Here is a 23,632-nt window from a genome sequence, read left to right as displayed (position 1 = left end):
CTCCTACCCCTTTATTATACCTTTCGGACCATGGGGCTTCCATCATTAATGAGCTGGGCCAGCATCATGGCAACGTTGTGATCTATTGTAGTGGAATGATCTGTCCGCTCAGCAGAATTGCCTACAAAAGTGCCAAGGGCAAAGACTGCTGCACAGCGAACCTACAAGAAAAAGAGAAGACATCATAACAGAGCACAAGAGTCTTTGCAAAGAATAGGCCAAATCAGATTTTCTACTGAAAAATCAGACATACTTGGGCAAAGAGATATTCAGACTGGAAACTCGTTCAAAAAATTTAAACATGTACTCAATGCAGTCTAATAAGTAACAAGAAATGTTAATTGATTAAAGAGCTCTCCACAATTATTTGCACATTTGTTAATTTGCTGCTGCTAGTTGAAGCGTTGGAAGTACTTAAAAGGCATATTTGGTTTTCCCACTAAAACGAATGCCTTACAATGAACATCTTTATCTTCTAAACAAAGAACGAATGATTAGATTTATCAATTAAAATCAGTACAGTTAATAAACTGAGTCAGATTGCAATCCTACTGCAGGAAGTCCTCCAAACAAGTCACACAGCAAAGCGATTCCTAAGTGAAACCATGTCTGTGCTTATGTCTTTACTTCCACTTCCCTTTGCTTTACAGACCTACAAAGATCATATATGTGAGGACTGGTTGTAAGGTTACGTTTTCATTACTGTCATAACTGTGAATGGTCTCTAAAGAAGGCAGTCGCTAAGCAAGGACCACCTATGGTCAAGCTTAACTGAAAGCATTTTAAGAAGTTGCGTGTTGGCTCTTTTTAATATCTCATCCTGCAAAAAACAGTGCGTGGCTCCTCCTTTTAGGCAACCACTGAAGCCGCTCTGTAACACAGTGAAGCTAATTAAGGCAGCTAATCAGAACAAAGTCTCCTTGCTGGAAGATATTTGTTTTGAAACCTAGAAGATTACCTCGGGTATTGAATCGGAGAGAAGGCTGTAGAGCTTTTCATGAGCGCTGTCCCTCACGCCGCACCACCTTGCAGAGTCAAAATTCTGCCAGATGCGGCCCAAGCAAATAGCCACCCACTGGCGCAGCAGAGGGTGCGGATCATTCAGCTGCTCCAGGCAAATGGCAATCAAGTTCCCTTGGAGGCAAGCTTCCTGCAAGAAAGGGCCTTCATGATATCGCAATCCATTTTTTGCCAGTATATAAATCTTAAAGCCAAGATATTCCCAAGGGGAATGAGGCAGAAATGCCCAGGATTAAATCAGTGCTGTCTAAACTTTTTTTAATTCAAGGTTACTGAGTCAAACCTCACTTTTTCTTCACTTGTACTCACCTGTCCTGTGTTGTAGTTGTTGACAATCACTGCCAAGATGAAAGCTGTCATCGTTCTGTGTTCAGCCTTAACATATAGACACAAGAATATTTTTATTCATGAATCTTGGGTAAAGCAATACAGGAATGCTTTAGGCAAAAGCTTTAAAACAGAAACAGCATCTTTTACAAAGATTTGCACTGCTGGAGGGCTTCAGGAAATTGTAAACTTAATATACAAATTACGTTATTTAACTGAACAGGAAAATGGTCATGACAGCAAGCCAATCCTTTTCAGATGGTGATATGGGTGCCCTCTGATAGAGTTAATTCAACTTCAAGATTGAAATTTTGTAATGTGATGGCAGACAGTGCTGTTTGAAAATACAAATATCAACAATCATAAAGTTAATATAGGCAATACACAGTACATGCACAGGAATGTGTCAAAATAAGAACCCTATATACGTCTTTAATAGTATGGGAATTTTCTACTAACTCTATATTCGTGCATATCAAACAGGCAACAACAGTATTGCTTTGTGCTTTAAATGCTGTTAAAGAACCATACAAAACATTTCCCAAGGTCACTTGAAATATTGGAAATTATTTTTTCTATATTTTTTTCCATATTACATATTATTAAAAAATATACAAGGAAAGAACTGGGGCCCACTGATTTCATAGAAGAAACTGCAATTTACAGAGTGGGATTCTTAGCACAACTATTTTTCTCAACAGACTGTATTTATAGGTAGTTCTCTCTTAACAACCATTCATCAGCAACTTTCGAAGTTATGACGGTGCTGAATGAGTGGTAGTTATGCCTGGTCTTTCAAGGTCCAGCTGCTGCAGTGTCCCACAATCATGTTCTCCTGCTCTGCTTCTATTCCCCCTCCCCTCTGCCTTTTTGGCTGCCCTGCATCTGCTGCCTATCCCTGTTACTGCCAAAAGAGCAGATAGGAGGAGTTGAAGCAGAGGCAGTTCGTTTCAGGCAGAAGAAAAACAAGGTTTGGCTTAATGGATTCACGTTCCTGATTTAGTGACTGCAACCAGGACTGCCTCAATTGCTGTCGCTAAGTAATGTGATCATGTGACATTTTGCTTAACAACTGCTTCACTTGACGACAGAAATTCTGGTCTCAGATAGGCATCTATGGAGATTCTCAGTCCTCCAGGTCATGGTTGTCCCAAAGGAGCTTTTTCAAAAGGCAGCTGGGCTTTCTGTTTTTCCTTGAAGACATTTCGCTTCTCATCCAAGAAGCTTCTTCAGAACTTCAGAACTTGGATGAGAAGCGAAATGTCTTCAAGAAAAAAGAAAATCCAGTTGCCTTTTGAAAAAGCACCTTTGAGTCCCAAGTAGGATTGAAAAGTAAATATTGTCTGTATATCTATTCTTATACAGTAACTTTTTCACTTGGAACTTCAGGTCTGCTGTGGCCTTATTCACAAAGACTCAGATAGTTTAATTGAAGAAAAATAATTAAAATGTATTGCTCCTTGTGAAATGTAGTATCTTTTACTTCAACATAAGAGGAGCAGACCAAAGACTAACCTCAAACAAGTTCCCTTGATCCAAAAGCAAGGGATGAAGGCAACAGCCTCCCCTTACTCTAGCATAAGGCATTCAACAGCTTTTGGATGATGATGTTTCATTTTGTTCTGATGGACAGACTACAGCCTATTCACATGTTATCTCCATGTAGCTAATGGCAGAAGAAATGTACTACTATGTTGATATGTTGCTCCTTGAGCTGGAGCATGAAGAGCTGAATAGGAAAATTTACTTCTGAGCTGCAGCTCAGAAGTATTGGGGGCCCATCCAATAGAATTGTGCATACTGTATAAATGATTTAGGAGAAATGCTTTAGACTTCATGAAAACACAGTACTTTTCCACTATTCATGAAAAAAGATCCAGTTGCTTTAGGAAATATATTAATTTTAAGGAGCCACAGAAGCCTGAAAAAAGTAGGTCTGTTACAATCAATAGCAGGGAAGTACTATATTTGTGCAAGATCTGAATCATTTTCAAGGCATGCACAACCCAGTGTCAAAATCAAGACAACTGTGATAACACAAAGGAATCTCACAGGAAAGCAGCTGGACATTAATAGACTCTCCTATTCCCATCAGGGTGCTCAGCAGAGGAAGTCAGGGAAATGAAGTTAGCATAACAGCACTATCTCAGATAACTTCCTTTTGAATAGGGCATGAATAGGGCATCTAGCCAGTAATTTAATTAACAAACAAAGAAACACACTATCACAATGTTTTATATTAATTAACTCACTAAGATTAATTCAGTCATATTGCATGAAGAATCATTTTCCCATGAATATCCTGAATACACTGTCAATATTTTTAATAGCTTTAAGGAGAGGGAAAAAGTTATATTTACTTTTTTCACTGCTGTTATTCAACAAAGCATACTGCATATTAGAATTGCGTAAGAACTCTTACCGTCTACAAAACCTCATTAAGTCACATAAGAGTTGCATGTGAGCCAAGACACAACACATAAGTTGTAAACAGATGGATGGGAGGGAGGGAAGGGAAGCAATGGAAAGGAGAGGGGATTGATTACTTAATCTTACCGGCATATAAGGATCTGCCAAAACAGAAAGGAAATATTTGTGACCATTGTCCTTTACAAGGTCAGCTTGGCATGACTAAAAAACAAGATTGAGGATGAGGAAAGAGAAGAAAGAACACAGTTAAATTCAATAATCTGGAAAAAAAAAAACTTCTTCTAAGCCTTCAGATGATTTATGAATATTTCATGTCGTAGTAATTTTTCTCCTTCAAATTCAATTTTCAATTGATTTGAGAAACAAAATAGCAGAAGTAAGCTTCTTCTGCCAGGACATCAGCCAAGAAATCTTGGTCAAGATTTATATCATGGAAGCAAAGGACATCTGCTCCATGCCCAAGGCCCACAGGCAGCTTTGTTTGCTTGGAGAGTCCTTTGAAGTAATTACCAACAAACTTTACCTTCAAGGAACGGTACATCTTTTGTTCATTCAGTCTGTACAAAGAACTAGGAGTTCAATCATCAGTAAGCCAGGTGTAGCGGAAAAAAAAAACTTCTTACATAATAGTCAACTGTATTTTTTTTCTTTAACTGATAAAGTCTAAGGGCTCCTCTGGTTCATCTTTTGTAAAATCTATGTCTATTAAAACATAAAAAGCCTAGAGAAGTGAGAACAAACTTAATGACTGACATACTTTTTCTTTCAACAGTTACCCTGGCTGACTCCTCTAGTGCTTGCATCCTTTTTTTCCTATCGTCTGGATAAAATCAAGTCTCCTCGATGTATGCAGTTACAAGTCAAAATCATATATGTATATATATTCCTTTAACATGATTATTATCTCCATAAATCACCAATCCTCCTTTCTTTCTTTTAATGAAATTGCTCAGGTTGCATTTACTTGAGCTCAGATAGAGATGGGAGGTAAGAGACATCACAAGCACCCTAGCACACATGCTCTCAAAGGCATTGATTTTGCTTTCATTTTTTTTTGAACGGGGGAGGGGGGGAAACAAAAAAAGCTTTGAGTGTAAAGAGGTGCTGAAGAAATAAAACACTGCTTTACCACTGCTCTGCTCTTGGTAATATCTAATCGATGTGGATGAATACAGTTACGGAGGCACAGCAGAGAATTCTTTATATGAAGGTCTGTATATGACAACGAGGCAGAGAAACCTCCATATCACAGTTCTGCTGTTCTGCTTCAAAGGGGCAGTGAGTGGTGCCACTGCTGCAGTCCTTTAGGTCAATTCAAATCGTTAAATATGCAACATATGTTTACTTTCCCCCCTTCCACCCTGAATTGTTAATATTATTTTATATTATATATCTCCTTTCTTTTATCTTAGTTCTGTATGTTGCAATGAAAAAAAAGGATGCTCTGTAAACAAGCAAATAAGCTTTTTAGGAGCTCTGATTCTTAAGGGAAGGAAATCAGAAGAGGGCTAAAATCTATAACAGAAAGTCCTGAGAGTCATATATGAAAACAACGGATGGAAAAACTTTCAAAGTATTAAGCTGGGACCTGATGCCAAAACATAAATGAATTGAAAAAAACAAAGGCAAAGTTTATACTATTCATCTATTTAATGTTTTACAGAAAAGCTGCAGCAATGGCAGGGAAAAAATAGTTATCAAACTATTGTATTGCTGATGAAGCTTTAAAAAGCTATAATACAAGGTGGGGAAAAGCAGACAGAAGAACATGGGCTATGAGATAAGAGTGAAGAAGAAACTAATCTTATTAGCCAGAGCTGGGGAGGGTTTGAGGGACAGCCATTGTCTTTTAGATGTTGAAGATTCTGAATATTCCTTTCTACTGGTGATACTAATTAGGATTGTTGGGAATTCGAGCAATACCTGGAGGGCCTTGTTTCTCCTTCTCTGAATTACAGCTTTAATTACAAGATTAAGACTATTGTGTTTCCCCGAAAATAAGGCAGGGTCTTATTTTCTTTTGATTCCCCCAAATAAGGGCTTGGTCTTATTATCGGGGGGGGGCGTCTTATTATTTTGGGGGTGCAGGAGGCGCCTCCCCTCCCAGTTCTTTGTGCCGACCCAACATGTCCCACCCCACCCCAATGGCAACAGCTGCTTCCCTTCCCTGCCATCTCTTTATCAAGAGGGATGGCAGATGGGGCGGGGGAGAAGTGAGATGCATGGAGGAAGATGTGGCTCCCCTTGCCGTCTCTTCTCCCCCCTCGCCGGGCATGGCAGGGCTCCTGCCCCTCGCTTAGCCACCTGTCCCCTTTAGGGATGCAATTGGGGGGGGGAGACAGGTGAGAAGCGGGACGCGCGTCTTACCTTTCCAGCTCCGTCGCGTTCCTCGACATTGTGTGCAGGGAAACACGCTCTAAAAGAAAGCCTTCTCGCGAGTTTAATCAAACTTCTCGAACTTGCAAGAAGGCTTTCTTTTACAGTGTGTTTCCCTGGACACAATAGAAAGGAAAGCGACAGAGCTTGACAGTTAAGACCTGTGTCTCGCTTCTTGCCCACCCCACCTGCTATCCCCAAATTGCATCCCTAAAGGGGGTGGGTGGCTAAGCAAGGGGCAGGAGCCCTGCCATGCCCGGTGAGGGGGGGGAGATGAGATGGCAAGGGGAGCCACATCTCACTCCACGTGTCTTGCTTCTCCCCCACCCCACCTGCCACCCCTCTCGATAAAGAGACGGTGGGGAAGGGAAGCAGACAGGCTGCTGTTGCCACTGGGGTGGGGTGGGACATGTTGGGCCGCTCGGCCGGTGTGAAGAACTGGGAGGGGAGGGCATGTCCCCGCACTTCGCCCCCTCCAGCCTTGCCTCCTCAACTCATTTTGTTTGCGCGGCAAGCAACCAGAGGAAATAGCGGGACCTGCTGCGCATGCGTGTAATTAGTTGGTGGGGGGGTATTTTGCGGGGGTGGCTTGTATTATCACATGGGCTGAAAAGCCTGATTATGCTTATTATCCAGACATGTCTTATTTTCAGGGAAACACGGTAGAAAAATTACAGTATGAGGAAAAACCTCAGAACAGGAAGTAATTGTCACAGAGTAGGAATATAAAGAAATAAACCAAAATATCTCTTTAGGAGCATGTCTGATAGCCTCATCAAAATTCAAGTGCAGCTGCTTAGATTTTATGGAAAACAACACACACACATACATACCCCAGGTTGTCAAGAGAGAAACAACCAAAATAATACAGCCCTACTGAAACACGTATTCTAAAACAATAAGCATTACTTGTATAGACAAATACTGTCTAAACAAATACTCAGAATTAATTCACCTGAAACATATATTAAATGTGTACGTGTGTTAAGTACAGGACCTTCATCTTTACTTCAGTTAGATCCCTGCTTGATTCTGCAAAAATTCTACTTATACTCAAATTTTAAATTTATTACAATTGTATTATTATCATGAATATTTGTATACCATTCTAGGGCCTGATGGTATTGAGGTGGTAGAGAAACTGCAGAAATGAATTCATTAAAAAGGAATACATCCCAAGCGATAGACCACATATTGGGATGTTGCAATTTAGGGGCCATTCATACATGAATAGCAGCTATGCATGGGTCACTCTGAATGGCTACCTCTGAAGTTTGCTGAATGAAGAAAGCCATATACTGTATGTACAGCTGTTTCCTCCACAGATTAAAGTTCTTTTTGCCATTTTGTGGGGACTACATGGTAAGTTGCTGCATGTGGAATAGCTTGCCACATGGAATAATCACTATTGGGATCAAATCATAGCAGCATCTGGATGAGTCTTTACTTGTATCAATCCTACATCAGTTTGTATGTTAGGAGTTAACATAATAAAAGTCTGATGATATGGATCTGAAAAAAAATTCTTACAGCACTAAAAAGCATATTAACAAATTGAGAACAGGTTAATATCTTTGATAGTATATCCAAACCTACCTATTTTCTCCCCAGTTTAGTGGATGTTTGTTCTTTATGAATTTATTAGAGCCAATGTATGGTAATGGTAATTGTTGCACAGGAATGGGGGAAATACACATTTTAGTCCCCTCAGCCATGGGATGGCTTTAGACCAGCAGTCCTCAACCTTTCTGGTCTGGCAGCTTGGCGTGAAGGGGGAGAGGGAAAGGTTCTGTGAGAGTGGTGTGCACAGCTCCATTTGTGTGACTGGCAGGTGCGTGCCCCTGCCACTCATGAGAGGGGAGTTTCGTGTGTGAGTGCAAGTGCCCGCTGCTTGCATGAGGGGAGTTTCTCTTTCGCCGCTGTTCATGTAAGGGAAGCTGTGTGCACATGCACTTCTGAACAGGCTGTGGCCTACTACCAGGGGCTGGGGACTCCTGCTTTAGACTAATTAGTCTCACTTAACATACCTCAAAGAGTTGTTGTGGGGGAAAAATGAAGGGAGGGGGAGAGACATATACATTGCCTGAACTCCTGTAGAAAAGCCAAAGTATATATGTAGTCCTCGACATATGACCAAAATAGAGCCCAAAATTTCATTGCTAAGCAAGGCAGTTATTTAAGTGAATTTTGCTCCATTTTACATTCAACCTTTCTTGTTACATTTGTTAAGTGTATCACTGCAGTTAAATTAGTAACATGGTTATTAAGTAAATCTGGCTTCCCATTGACATTGCTTCTCAGAAGGTTGCAAAAGGTGCTCATGTGATCCCTGCAACCATCATAAATACATGCCAGTTGTCAGGCATCTGAATTTTGATCACATGACCATTGGTCGTAAGTGTGAAAAATGGCCATAAGCCACTATATTCAGGGCTGTTGTAACTTGGAACGGTCACTAAGCTAATAGTTGTAAGTCGAGGACTACCTGCAAATCAAATAACTAACTAAACGTCTATGGAGATTTTCAGTCATCCAGGTCATGGTTGTCCCAAAGGTGCTTTTTCAAAAAGCAACTGGACTTTCTTTGTTTTTTCCTTGAAGATGTTTTGCTTCTCATCCAGGAAGCTTCTTCAGTGAAATGTCTTCAAGAAAAAACAAAGAAAGTCCAGTTGCCTTTTGAAAAAGCACCTTTGAGATAACTAACTAAACAGGGTTATAAATTGCTTGCCAGTTAGAGATTGGTTGCCATCTGTAACTAGGATGGTCCTTCTAGGAATCTGGAAGCAGGGCACACTGAAAGCACAGCAGAAATTCTTCAAATCTTTCAGTTCTCCACAAAAACACCATCCACCATACTCTTGTTTCTCCACAGGGAAAAATTTCCCTTGGAAGTGAACTTTCCTCACATTTCCCATGAGATGAGAATTAAACAAACAAGAATGCAGCAGCCTGATTTATACCTCCAAGAAGTCCCATTGTCAACTGTTTCCTGAGACACCCTGTATTATCACCTCGGCTCAGGCTTTGGGGATGACATATTAAGGCCAGAAAAAGAAGACAAATGAATAAAACACAGATATATTTATATAAAAAGCAAAAGTTACATTCCAAAGAAAGTTGACTTGAATCTTCCTTTTGGATAATATATAACAGGCAGTTCAGGAGCAATGGCAATGCATTTTTAATATGTAATAAGGCATAAAGAAAGGTAGGGCATAACTGTCAAAAGACAGAAACTAAGAAAGATACAAATGAAGAAGAATACAATACTCTATTGATGAGGTAATTAATGATGCCTATTACAGAGAGCCTCAAAAGAAAGTGGAGCTTTTTGCCCTGAGAGACTTAGGGTTGAAATGATTACTTATGGATTCTTTTTAACAGTGTTGTCCATCAGTTACTAATTGGTAAGGAAAGGAGATCAGTGGTAAAATCCAAATTTTTTTACTACCGGTTTTGTGGGCGTAGCTTGGTGGACATGGTGTGGCTTGGTGGGCATGGCTTGGGCATGGCAGGAGAAGGATACTGCAAAATCTCCATTACCACCCCACTCCAGGGGAAGGATACTGCAAAATCCCCATTCCCTCCCCACTCCTGGGAGAAGGATATTGCAAAATCTCCATTACAACCCCACTCTTGGGTCAGCCAGAGGTGGTATTTGCTGGTTCTCCGAACTGCTCAAAATTTCTGCTACTGGTTCTCCAGAACCTGTCAGAACCTGCTGGATTTCATCCCTGAAGGAGATAGTTTCCTAATAGGATCACAAGGCCTCATGTCATCTGAGAAAAGATGGCTCTGCCATGGAAGCCTATGCTCTAAGGATTGTTAATGAATATGCATTTTCATTAGGTTATCAGTGGACATCTTACTACTCTTTACAATTTCTGCCTGAAAGATGTTTCACAGATACTTAGACACACAACTTAAAGAGTGTCCATTTTTCCTTTTGAAAGTGTACAGTTTTATACCGTACTGTTTCTCACTTATTTATTATAAACACCACACTGACGCCACTCTTATTAATATGATGTATTAATTCTCCCCAAATTTATGTGCCATCAGAAATGGATGTGTAGCATCAATTATGTTCCTTTTATTATAGCCAGTATTTTTAGTGATGTGCCATTTTTCTGTGTAAGCTGAACATAAATTTGATTCAGGCACTGATCATTGCCCGAGTATAGTTGTATTTATTGACTGACTATCCATGACAGTCTTTCTCAAAGTGTGGGTCATGACTCCCCCCCCCCACCCCCGAGACAATGGATTATAAGGGAGTACTTTCCAAGCTTGGCTTTTCCAAGCAGGCTTACATTGCTTTCATGTAAAACTATTAAAACTCTGACCCTTTTACTTGACCTGTTGAGGGAATGAAGACAGAGGGCAAGGGAGAAGGAAAACAAAGAGGGAACCACCAAGGTTGGATATGGATTTACAAGTGACAGGCTGGAAGGTGAAGCGGAGATGGGATGTGACTATTCTCTCAGTGTCATTGCCCTGAGACAAAAAGCCCCAGAAGAAACTAAGAGCCTACCAGATGTCTATGAAGATTCTTAACCATCCAGGTCATGGTTGTCCCAAAGGTGCTTTTTCAAAAGGCAAACTAGACTTCCTTTGTTTTTTTCCTTGAAGACATTTTATCCAAGAACTGAAGAAACTTCTTGGATGTGAAGCTAAACATCTTCAAGGAAAAAAGAAAGAAAGTACAGTTGCCTTTTGAAAAAGCACCTTTGGATCAGAGAGCCTACCAGTGTTTTCCAAGCATTTTAAGAGAACTAGGGAAAATGTTTTATTTCCTGTTCATTTCTCTTTTCCTGACTTTGATGAATGAAAATAGCAGCATTCAAAAGGAAACTCAGATTTCAGGAATTATACACAAGTAAGCAAATTCATTATTTTCATTAAAAATATACAGGTTCTATTTTTAAAAAAGAAAATTCTGCTTATTTCCAATGAAAGAATTTTATTTAAGTGGTATGGGAGACCAACTATACTCAAAGAATGAAATGTTCATGTAGACATTCAATCAAAGCACACACAAAAATAAACAGAAGAGAGACTTGTATTTATACTGACTAAATGGAAAAAAATGTTAATTGCTAAGGCTGCTAAAGGAATATATATTATTGCATAATTATAAATATCCTTCCCTTTCTGCATTTCAAATTCTTTGTTAATCAGGCAAACAAGAGAATAAAGAGCAGGAGATACTTCTGTTCAGGGAAAACACATATTAAAAGCTAACAGGAAGAAAATAAGTACCGGTAGGTGTTTTGAACTTCACAGTTTCTATTCAGTGCAGATATTTTGCATGCCATCAGCAGTTAGGATAGTTCATGCATTGAAAATGTATGAAAAAGTCTTTGCAACCTTTGGTGTTAGTGTTATTTGTTCATTTAGATTTCCTTTATCTGTCAATAAGCCTTATGAAGTTCTGATAACATTCAGCAACAAAGATATGCAAAAACTAAGAAAATCTGAAACGGACAAATAGTTTTTAAAATAATTGTATATAGTGAAGACACAGCTCTAACTGAACCAAGCTCAAACTAAGTCTGTTTTAAACTTGTGTTATTTATACTTGCATTTTGCTCTCCTATGGGCATCTAGAATATTGATTAGTTTCTTGCCCATTATGCTTTGTCAATTCTACAGTATCAAGCACTTCCAGACATTGTAATTCTTAGAACAACTTGTGAAGGTATTGACTTAAGGTATTATTAAATTACATGTGGTAGCTGAGAGAAATTAATCTGTCTAGCGCTAAATTCATACGGAGGGAAGATATGAACTGAGCACTTTCTGAATCACAGCTCAATTTGTAATTCATTAGTCTAGAGTCTAGACTAGAGCATAGCAGTAGTTGGACAGCAATTTGAGAATATCTCTGTAACGCTCTTCCTTAATTCTACTATTTGATTTTTTCTATTGCACTATTCTATTGCACTATTACTCATTACTGAAGAACAATTAATTGCAATATTTTTCTCATGGCAAATACAGCAAACCACAGTTTCTAGTGATTGACTGCAGCAACTGCGGTAATACACTTAGTCATGCTCCTAGGATATTTGTCTGCAATCATCATTCCCTGATGCAAGTGTTAAAAAGCTCTGGAACACACTGGCCACATCAGAAATGCCTTCATCAGGGCCTGAACCTTATAAGAGGACTGTTTATTATTTTATTGTTATTAATTTATTTGTATACTGCCCATCTTGCTACCAAGCAATTCTGGGTGGCTTATAAATTGTGGTGGTCAGACATCAAATTCCCTTTCCTCATATCATTACTCCTTCCTCTTCAAACATCATTACATTTCATGCTTCTTTTAAAATACTCTGATAAATTGTCAGGGAAATTAACAATGTATTCAATTCAACATTGTATTGCAGTATTACAAATACATTGTCCTCTTACGTTTCCTAGTATTGGGCAGCAAAGCATGGCTTGAATAAATAAGACTATACTCTTCTTGGTCCCATTTTCAAAGAAGAGATTATGTCGTCCACTCCCACAGACAAAATGTTATTGTTGTTATAGATCTGCACAGTGTTGCATGGCTTATTCAATGAATATATTCTTATTCTGAATTATACATGGAGGTTTGATTGCCCAGCTAAACAAAAGTATTCATCAAAGATAAGCTCTTTTTTTCCCCCCGAAACAAGTTGAGGACCATTTTTCATTTTCTTTGCTGTCTAAAATCTTTCTAAAACATTATTCAAAATATATTTAATAACACTAAACATAACTCTAGATTAGCGGGGAAAGATGCCAGTGCTTGATCATGGCTGCTGCTTGTGCTTAAGAGCATTAATCAGACAAGGCAATATAAAGAACCAGTCAACAACTACATGTAGAATTTTAGGCTTTAAAATAACTTTTGATGTTGTAATTTTTACAGTAGCTAATAATTTTCATTTGCAATTACTTTAATGTGCAATGTATGCTAAATATTTGTAAACACGGGCAGGCAGACCAAGAGAAGTATATGAAGAGCAAATGAATATTTGTCCACATATAAAAAACTGACTCATGTAGAATAGATAAAACTAATATTAGATTACAAAACCATTAGGTAGTCAGAGAAAAATGAAGAGTCTGTACTTCACTATTGTTTATGATGACTATATTTCCAGCACAGTTTATTTTCATGCATTTATTTATTTATTATTGATTAATTGATTGATTGATTGATTGATTGATTGAAGGAACTCATTCCAAAATAGACTAAGCTGTCTAGATACTGTCTTGTCCGTTCACCAACAAACATGGTTTGGACTTTGAGAATTTTATTTATTTAAACTTCAGCATAGGTTAGAGAGGAGACGTCATGTCCAGGCTTGAAAATTTCATGAACTATGTATTTTCTACTCCTTGGCCCCAAATGCTGATAGCCTAATAATGGGTATTTTATAGTCTTCAATAAAGCTGTAATTCCCCAGCAGAATAACTTACTTTTAAAAAATGTTTTATATTTCATTACAAAAATTGTAATTTGATTTCCCAACTTTTCTATATTCTTGTAGAAATCAGTTTAAATTTATTGTCAGGTAATAACATTCAATTTCCAATGAAAGAGAAAAAGATGTACATAAAGCTGATTTTTTTTTAAAACAGCAGATCCAAAAGTTAAATTCCAACCATGAGACAAAGTTAATTTTGTTGCTCTTACTTCATCTAGAAACAAATCTTCTTATTTTTTAGACAAGCAATCATTGGAAGGAGAACTTTTTAAGTTTTCTATAAGGCTGTGCTCTGGAAGTTTCAATATAACATCTGTTTTCAGCCTCTTAAAGCAACACTTTTCCCCATGAGCTTTAAAGAGATGCAAGCAAGTGCAATCTTCATGTCCCTATGAAGTACCTTTTATAGGTGAAACCGAAAACCCTGCACAACTATAGGTAGTCCTCGACTTACAACTACAATTGAGCCCAAAATTTCCTTTGCTAAGCAAAACAGTTTTTAAATGAATTTTGTCCTGTTTTATGACTTTTTTTGACACAGTGGTTAAGTCAATCACTGCTTTGGTTAAGTGCATCATGTGGTCATTAAGTGAACTTGGTTCCCCCCCTGCCACCGACTTTGCTTATTGGAAGCTGGCTAGGAAGGTTACAAATGTAGATCACCTGATCCCAGGACAGTGCAAATGTCATATATACATGCCAGTTGCCAAGCGCCTGAATTTTCATCATGTGATCACTAAGTGTGAAAACCTGTCACAAGCCACCTTTTTCTACTATTTTTAACTTTGAATGGTTAGTAAACAAATGGTCGTAAGTTGAGGACCTCCTGTATCATATTTTGCCTTTTGGTCAATTAACACATAATGGTTACTCACACTGTCCACTGCAAGGATTTTGGCCCAGATGAAAACCAGAAGAGGTCTTAGTTCTCGAGCAGAACTTTGAAGCAGTTTTAATACATAGGGGAAAATGCCAACAGATAAAGCCTAAAAGAAAAGACAATTGAGAAAGGATATAAATATAGGGCTGGCATCAAGAACCTCCTGCCCCCACCTCTGGCAGTAAAGATGTTAAAGAACTAATATCTGCATATTTGTTTCCTGTCAACATTATTCCTAGATGCTGTGCAATAATTTTAATTATCTGGTTTTACCCGAAGTTGATTGATACATTTTTGTTCAGAACTTAATGTACTATGGTAGTTTTCCATATGACAATTTGGAACTCATTCAGGTTTGTTATTACTAAACAATGAAAAATTACAGCACATCTTTCATTGGATCATGATGTTTAGAGACACAGAAAATTGTTCTGTCTGGAAAATCACTACCATAAAAGTTCTGAAATGTAGAGTAAGTTTTTTCTAATCTAGTCACAAATTAACAATGTATTTCCTAATAGGGAAAGTGACATTTTGATAGAAATACTGAATGTGAATCTTTAAACTGCATCACTCCTTAGAAGATTTTTAAACATATTCAGATACACACAAAACCCAAACATAATTATTCTTTCTTAACTGCCCACATCTTTTTCCTTTCCTCCTGATTTATTTTTCTTTTTAACACTGCACTTTTCAAAGTTCCTGTCGCGTTTTCTCAATTAAAAAGCAAAGCTGGAATAGCTCCGATTTTTACATAGTGCTAAGCAGTCTCCTTTTAAGGTCTAGACAGTCCTTGTGTGAATAAAAATTATAATAGCTGGAAGCTCTTCTAGTTCTAATTCTCATTTTATTCTAGGAAATTGTACATTATCAGCATGCCCACAAGAAAGTGCCCGAGCAGTCAAATTACATCTTTTTAATATTGTTAGGCCCAGCTTCAGATGGAATGAAAGAAGCTGAACAACGATGGGAATTGCAGCAGATAACAAGATTCTCAACCATTTGCAGAGTTGATCAAATTCTGAGAGCCTGATTTATAGTGACCTGAGTGTATCCGATTGCGGGATACATAGCAGCCATCTCTCATGGGACATTATTTTCCACATCAAGGAAGAATAAGTTCATCAGACACACATGTTGATGGTATAAAAAGCGTCTTTCCTTTTTCAGGACAAAGGCTGTAATATGGACTTACCAAGCTAACAGCCCAGGGACCCAGATCCAAAAAACGGCCAAGTAAATCAAGAGCTCGTAGCCGATGTACTTGACTCAGCAATACCTGTAAAAATCAGAGAAAACAAGAATTGCCATAAAAAACCCCCCACAAAATCACACAAGGCCAATTATTTTGGATTTCAGAGCTTTGTGATCTGGCCTGGATAATGATCTTGGACCTGAGACTTACATTCTGCCATTGCTTCCTACCCGTGGACTGCAAAGGACAAGGCTAAAAGAATAGTATTATTGAAGTGGATAGGACCAAACATATTGGCTGTTGTTTGCTCTTTTTTTTAAATTGGAGAAGTTAAAAACAATACCATGTTGCCCCTGAACTCCCCAAATCAGAAAATGTGGCTCAAATGTGTGGGTGGGGAGTTTGGGACATTTTAATGTGTCAAATAAGTGGCTTTGCAAGGCTTAAAGCTCCCTTTATGGCCATCTCACATTTTCTAAACACACAAAAAGAGTGACAATTTCACTTCTTGGCACAGTGGCATTGTAATTGTGTTGGAGGAGGCAACAAGCAGTCAGCTAGTAACAGTCTGCCCATCCATGCTGACCAAATCAGTTTTTCCCAAAATACTAGAAATAGACTATACACAATGAATACAGTTCAAGAAATGGAACCACTAATCATTTTTGCATAAGGCATTTATCCACTGTCAGATATGAGACACATAACCCCCTATCTTTACCGTTTTAAATACATGATGAATTCCATTCCTCTCCACTCCACTCCAAAAAAAAAAAAAAAAAAAAAAGATCAGAGAAGTGTTCTATTCAAAGTCAGAAACTGCACACAAGCCAGAGGGTGAATTTCTTAGTTTCCAAATAATAAGATGATTCTTTAGCTTTCAATTTGCTGTCACAGAAAAAGCTAGTAATCTGTTAATGTCAAAAACAGGCAGCTAGGCCGCTCTCTCTTTAGTCCCACAACCAATTAACCTTGCTTCTGGGGGAAAGCGGTCTCCCTAATGTGGGAGAATGACATTGTACCTTTTAAATTAGGAGGCTAAAACCTAACTCTGCTTGAAGTCAGGGATATACAACCTTTTCTGATCTAAATTCCACACTTAACTTTGAGTGGTGAGCTGTGGATTGCACTCCAGTGCAAGGGTAACATTATGTTTTGATTAAATTTAAATTAAATTAAACACAGTTAATAAGATTATTCCCCACATATGTCATAATTTTGCCTTTCTGTCAAAAGAAAATTATAATTCAGAAACCACTTTTGGACAAATCAACTCAATTTATAGCTTTGGGATTCACATATGCTCTGTGCACCTCTATTTTAATTTAGTAAGATTCTTGATCAGAATCATAAATTTTAGGTTGTCTCAACACTTTTATGCATTATACAATGTTCTTCCTTCTTATTTAATAGCGGCACTTTTTCTCACTTTTATTCTTGTCTCCTGAATTCTGATGTCTATCTCATATTATATTAAAGACTGCACTCTAACAAATATAAAATTAATGTACTATTAAAGAGAAAGCTGATTTTTTTTTTCCTTTTCACCACCTAGAAAGAAAAAGGTCAAAGGAGAGTGGACTGATAAAAGAAATTGTTCCTCATGAACTTCTGGAAATTTTTAAAAACCTAGTTATGCCAAAAGCCTTAAGGGAAGAGAATAGCAGTATTGTCTAAGTGAGGTGTAGTATCAACTATTATATTTGATTGATCATTTATTGATATTATTGCGTATTGTTACGTATTATGTATACTTGTATAGTGATATGACAGGTAGGTGGCTAGGAGGCTCAGTGGCTAAGACACTGAGCTTGTCGATCAGAAAGGTTGGCAGTTTGGTGATTTGAATCCCTAGTATAGGTCTCCTGCGTGAGCAGAGGGTTGGACTAGATGACCTCCAAGGTCCCTTCCAATTCTCTTACTGTTACCTGGTAAAAACTGTATAATGAATCATTGACATGACAACACTGTGATGCAGGCCTTGTAATTTTAATGTCAGGGCTTTCAATAAGCACCAATGTTTTCTATCCTATCCTTTCACAAGGCTTTCTATTTAACAGCTGAAATGAGAGCTTCTATTTTGTGGAAGATATACTTTCCCAAGTATATACACCCACACCAACACAGAATAGATTTCAGTTCAGAGCTTGTTATGGCTGGGCTATCATACAGTAGGCAACATTTGCAAAAAATTTAAAAAGCACTTATACTCTAGTCCAGGTGTGTCCAACCTGTGGCTCATGGGCCACATGTGGCCCTGGACAGCTAGTAATGCAATCCTACAAGATTATAAACTTTTAACATTATTATATAATGTTAGTGATATTTATGTTCATTAACTATATTATGTATATTTTATGCAGTCCAAGACAATTACTTTCATTTAATGCAGCCCAGGCAAGCAAAAAGCCCATGCTCTAGTCTAGAGACTCAGTAAATCTAAGGGAAAATTTAAGGGAAAGCTTCAGTCTTTCAGATACAATATTTTCACAACTGCATAAGAAAAGCTATATTCATAGCGGGGATATAGAACTATTTTCAGGATCAGTATTTTGTTTGTGAAATAGGATGTAGTAAAATCTACTTATTTTTTATTTAATGCGCAATCAAAATGAACATTTTAGTTTGGTTTTAGTTCTTAAGAATCAACCTCCGAGTCCTGTACAATAATAAGAACAATTGTTTCGTGGACAAGAGGGGGAAATATACAGAACAAGCAGGGGAGATTTTCATTCATACACACACACAAACTCACATTCAGTAGATTTGCAAATATCAAACTATCAACTCCAAACATTGGATACATACATGGAGATTTTCTATTAAAATTACAAGCTAGCGCAGGTCAAAGAGCCAGTACCGGTGACTAAAATAAAACCATCCTTTGCATCTACAATTAGGCTTTGTCTCCACAGGGCAACTACTAATCCTATGGAGCTGTGTGAGATACAGTCTGGAACGCAAATCCCTCCCTGAGGATTAAGGTGCTCCAAGCTTTTCCCCACCACCCATGTGCCACTTCATCCTCCTCTCTGCCTTAGCAATCTGTTTGTGTCATGCTTCTCCCAAGAGAATAGAGATTCTAAAGGGATTTGTTTTTAAAAAGTCAAAGAAAGCTATTTATAAAAGCTGTTTTCTGTGGCTGGAGAAACCTTTTGCATAGGTACCTGGCATTATGCCCAAAGCATAAAAATGCCCTTTGGGGGGCCTTTTTGAGTAAATTAATTAATTGCATAGTAATTCAAATTTGATGAAACAATGTGATTGTACTTGCTTTAATGAATCTCTACCTTTCTGCTGGCTTTTGCAGTGGTGTGATCACCCTTGTTCCTGTAGAAGCAGGTGGGCATTTCAGTATTGCTGCAAAATTAATTATCTGTACAGCTCTCTGCTGTCAAGTCATTCAGCATATCTGTTGCTGGACAAGAAATCTGTCTGTCTCACTGCTTTGTCAGAGATAAACTGTCCATCTATCACCACAACAAACTCCCAGGCTGCAGAAACTGTAGAAAATGAAGAGTCGGACTCACAATGATTGATGACGCTGTCACCCATATTACAAGACAGCACTGCTAAGTGGGACTGAAAGTCGTTTCCCATTATACAAGATGAAAATGGATGCCCTTGAATAGGTAGAATAACGTAACCCTATTCCTCTTGGCAGAAGGAAAGGGAAGGGAAGGGGAAGGGGAATGGGAAGGGGAGAGGAGAGGAGAGGAGAGGGAAAGGGAAACCAAATATCCCCAAAGAATGTTGGCAATAGTTATTAATCTAGTTCCTGTCAGAATTAGAACTGCTTTGTATTATAACCAGATAAGATTTCCAGCATAAATGTATAATGCTAAAAAAACAATTGAATAATACAATAGCTGTTTATTTTTAGAGGAATATTTGATAAACTGAACACCATTAAATAATTAGGGAACAGACTTTGCACCTCAGTAATCCTGAATGTATCATATAATGACCTTGAAAACTTTATCACAGGAACTATTTACCTGGGAGACCTAGGGGACCTAGATCTAGTCCTCCCACTTTGATGAACATTCTGCCTGATGAAACAGTGAAAAGTTGGATACTAAATTGTGACATTTTAGTAAACCTTAGTAAATTTCTACAATGATGATGGTGCTTTTCCGGCATACAGAAAAGAGCAAAGATGAATGTGTTTCAAAATAAACTATAGTCATATACTAAATGCTGAAAGTACTGGATAACACATGTAGTACGTGAACATGTTGGTTATGAAATTTATTTATTTAAATTTATTTACATGTAAATTGTCTATTTTAATATTTTTATTAAATGTGTATAACTTTGTTTCTCAACTTCAGGAACAATGATGAAGCATACAAGAATTAGGCAGACTTGAAGAGAAAACGGATAGTATTTTATATTCTTGCCGAAAACATTTCTCCCCAGATTCTGACCTGAAGTGTGAACATGTCATTTGGAATATTTTCTTGTTTCTGTTTGTGTAGAGCAAAAAAGAGAAATTCACCTAATACTAACAAGGGGATATTTATTCTTACCAGGCCCTTTTGTCACCAGTAGTCACTGCATTATGGATGGTAAGAGGTCAGGTATGGATCACCTGGCTGCTTGGAACAAGAGCTTTGCGACTACATAGCTGAATGAAATTCTCTAGCAAAAAGGCTAATAGTTCTACAATGTCAATTTATGCTTAACTGAAAGCATGTGGCTAGGTTGGGGAATGGGATTTTGTTTGTGTGTAATGTGTCTGTATCAGCAAAAGCCCAGCAAACAATGAGCTCCAATTAGTCTCCAGTGCCATCCGCATAATTTATTTATGCAAACACCATCTGGCAAAGAGCAAAGAAGTCATAGAAAGGCATGTCCATAAATAGACAGACAAATTTGCAGCTGGCTGGTTGCCCACATTTCAGCATAGTAGTCCAGCTGGCTGTCAAGACAACTCACCTGCAATACGATAGGGAGTTGTTCAGGAGGATTGCGGTTTTCCACTCCCATTGTTAGCCAGACTTGAAAGGCCGTAAGCTGTTCAGCAAAGAACGGGCTGTGCTGTAGAGAAAATAATGGACAGGAATCAAGCTAAACTGCTTGCCAACAAATATACAGGTAGTCCTCGACTTACAACAGTTCATTTAGTGACCCTTCAAAGTTACAACGGCACACTTATGACCGTTGCAGCATCCCTGGGGGTCATGTGATCAAAATTCAGATGCTTGGCAATTGACTCATATTTATGATGCTGGAAGTGCTTTGGGGTCATGCAATCAGCTTCTGTGACCTTCTGACAAGCAAAATCAATGGGGAAACCAGATTTGCTCAACAACTGCATTGATTCACTTAACAACTGTGGCAAGAGAGGTCGTAAAATGGGGCAAAATTCACTTAACAAATGTTTGACTTAGCAACAGAAATTTTGGGCTCAATTGTGGTTGTAAGCGAGGGCTACCTGCATTCCAAAATCCACATTTTGTTTATTTACTAAATATAAGACATTTAAAAATAATCTCTTTAAAAGTTACTTCTATATAGCATCACCCAAAATTTGTCCAATGTAAAGTTTTTAAGGATTGCTGGGACTAATTGCTCAGACTTAAAATGATTTAACTAGCAAGGACCCAGAATGTTGGGGGCAATATGCTGACTCTGTAAACTGCTTAGAGAGGGCTGTAAAGCACTGTGAAGCGGTATATAAGTCTAAGTGCTGTTGCTAAGGAAAGTAGAGACAATTGGAAAACACTGGTTAATCTAAGCAAAATTTATGCTAAGACAAGCAGTTAAATTTGCACAGATACAAATTTATTTCTTTTTTAAGTGCATTTTTCATGCATGGAATACTTTTTGTTGAAAGTAAAAACGATTCTGCAATAATGAAACCAGTTTTGGATGCCTGATTTGAGCATGGGCATGCACTCATCGGCAAAATGTATGTCTTCCTGGTTTGGTTTGGTTTTTAAAGCCATTTTTAATTATAGTGAGACATAAATTATATCTCCCAAAAGGTAAGGAAGCTTTTGATTATTTTCTTACTAATGAAAAGCTTCCACATTTTTCCTAATCTGATTTAATTGCCCTTTAATATATAGAAATATGTGCCTTTGGTTTACAACAACCTGTGTAATGTGCTTTCCTAAAATTATGTGATCTTAAGGAGATCTGAAGTTCTTTCTTGGGAACCATTAGACACATGTAGTACTTCCTGTAGCCTATCAATGGATGGAAATAAAACTGAATGGCAGCTGTGGTTTTATTTATCTACTAATGTGCATTATATTTGCATTATTTCTTTAAAATGTTTTCAAGTTGTTTAATCAAGCCATAATTTTTCAAGCAGTATAAAACACTGAAATCTTTTTTTATAATTTAGAATACAACAAAACGTCTACCCTGTTTCCCCGAAAATAAGACATCCCCTGATAATAAGCCCAATCGGGCTTTTGAGCGCATGTGCTAAAATAAGTCTCCCCCCAAAAAATAAGCCCTCCCCGAAAATATTTAAACGTAGAGCTGGAAATCAGGAAAGATGGCAAGAGGAGCCTCAACTTGCTCCACATGCCCCAAAATAATAAGACCTCCTCAAAAATAAGGACAAGCGCTTATTTCAGGGTTCAAAAAATATAAGACAGGGTCTTATTTTCGGGGAAACAAGGTACAGCAATATGTTTATAATTCATTAAATGAAAATGCACTAAATCTTATAAACTAGTTGCCATGAACAGTAGAGTAACACTTTCATGAGATACCAGTATCAACAGTATCCAAAATCATAATGAGTAAAATGACCAAAAATATTTTCATGTTCATTTAAAGGATTGCAGTAATGTTAATCTTGTAATGTCCAGGAAGAAGAGCCAAATCTATTCATCATTGCATTGACAAATCAATCCCCCTAACCCATCTGATGGAGATTCTTAGCACAGGGGTCCAACCCCTGGTCCGTGGACTGGCACCAGGCTGCAGCATGCCAGAAACCGGGCTGCACAGACAAGCGAAGCTCCATCCGCAGGATGCAGGCAGCACACAAAAGTCCACAGGAAAATCTCTCTCCACAGAACCGGCCTAAAAGGTTGGGGGTTGCTGTCTTAGCAAGCAGTGAAAAGAATGCTGTGTTACAATTATTTATGCAGCCATAGAGAACACGATCCATAAAAAAACAATAGGTTCTTTAACAGGTCTGAAACATCATTTGAAATCTAAGAGATACATCACAAAGGCAAACACCATGGAACATAACATAATGTAACAATGGGAAATCAACAGCATTAGTTTTAGACATAGGACTCATGGAAAAGTTAATAAACGCATATTCAAATACTGTCTTCATTTCTGGGTTCACAAAATGATTATTGAATTTAGTGATTGAATCATTATAGGGCAAGAAATGATATATAAGTACATTTCAGTTCCCAAACCAGGGGCGGGTTCCAAGTCCCGTTGCTACCGGTTCGCTCGTGCATGCCTGCGGCGTATCTGCGCATGCGCAGAAGCGTCCAAGTGGGTGGGCAGAGCCTTCCCCCACCACCGCTACCGGTTTGCCCGATCCAGTGCGAACCACTAGCAACCCACCACTGTCCCAAATTTATGGGAATATATATCTCCAATTTGGTCTGGCACTGCAAGCCATAGCCTTAAGGAGAGAGTAATAGATCTTGACTACTATCAGGAAGTAAAATTGCCCTTTTATTTACATCTGGGACAGCCAGAGCTACATTTAAAGGCAGAGGAAAGAATTGCACAATTGATTCTTGGAGACAATGGGACAGTGGTAGAAAATTTTGGCCGTACCAGAATGAAAGTATTGGTAAAAGGAAGGATGGGACAATTGAAAGCTGGAGTGGTATTGAGTCTTACTGGATAGTAAACTTCATATGTTTTGTTGTTTTGGGAATATAACTATAACTAAAACTAATTGCTGTCTTTTCATGTGATAGGCCTTCACAC

The 23,632-nt window shown here is 38.1% G+C and overlaps 1 protein-coding gene across 2 annotated transcripts in view; it reads right to left on the bottom strand.

Moving 5' to 3' along the window:
* Positions 1-23,632, bottom strand: part of RPTOR (regulatory associated protein of MTOR complex 1) — a 423,325-nt gene that overhangs the window by 112,177 nt on the left and 287,516 nt on the right. For both annotated transcript variants that reach the window (XM_070937688.1, XM_070937689.1), the window contains exons 11-17: positions 20,642-20,743; positions 15,701-15,784; positions 14,498-14,608; positions 3,904-3,978; positions 1,330-1,395; positions 959-1,150; positions 21-161 (exon numbers count right to left, since the gene is read on the bottom strand). In XM_070937688.1, coding sequence (XP_070793789.1) covers positions 21-161; positions 959-1,150; positions 1,330-1,395; positions 3,904-3,978; positions 14,498-14,608; positions 15,701-15,784; positions 20,642-20,743 — 771 coding nt within the window. The remainder of the gene's footprint in view (positions 1-20; positions 162-958; positions 1,151-1,329; positions 1,396-3,903; positions 3,979-14,497; positions 14,609-15,700; positions 15,785-20,641; positions 20,744-23,632) is intronic.

Source organism: Pituophis catenifer, unplaced genomic scaffold, assembly GCF_029215685.1.
Source record: "Pituophis catenifer annectens isolate HBS135680 unplaced genomic scaffold, rPitCat1.0.hap2 SCAF_2, whole genome shotgun sequence".
NCBI lineage: Eukaryota > Metazoa > Chordata > Lepidosauria > Squamata > Colubridae > Pituophis > Pituophis catenifer.
This window is presented reverse-complemented; position numbering and strand designations above follow the sequence as displayed.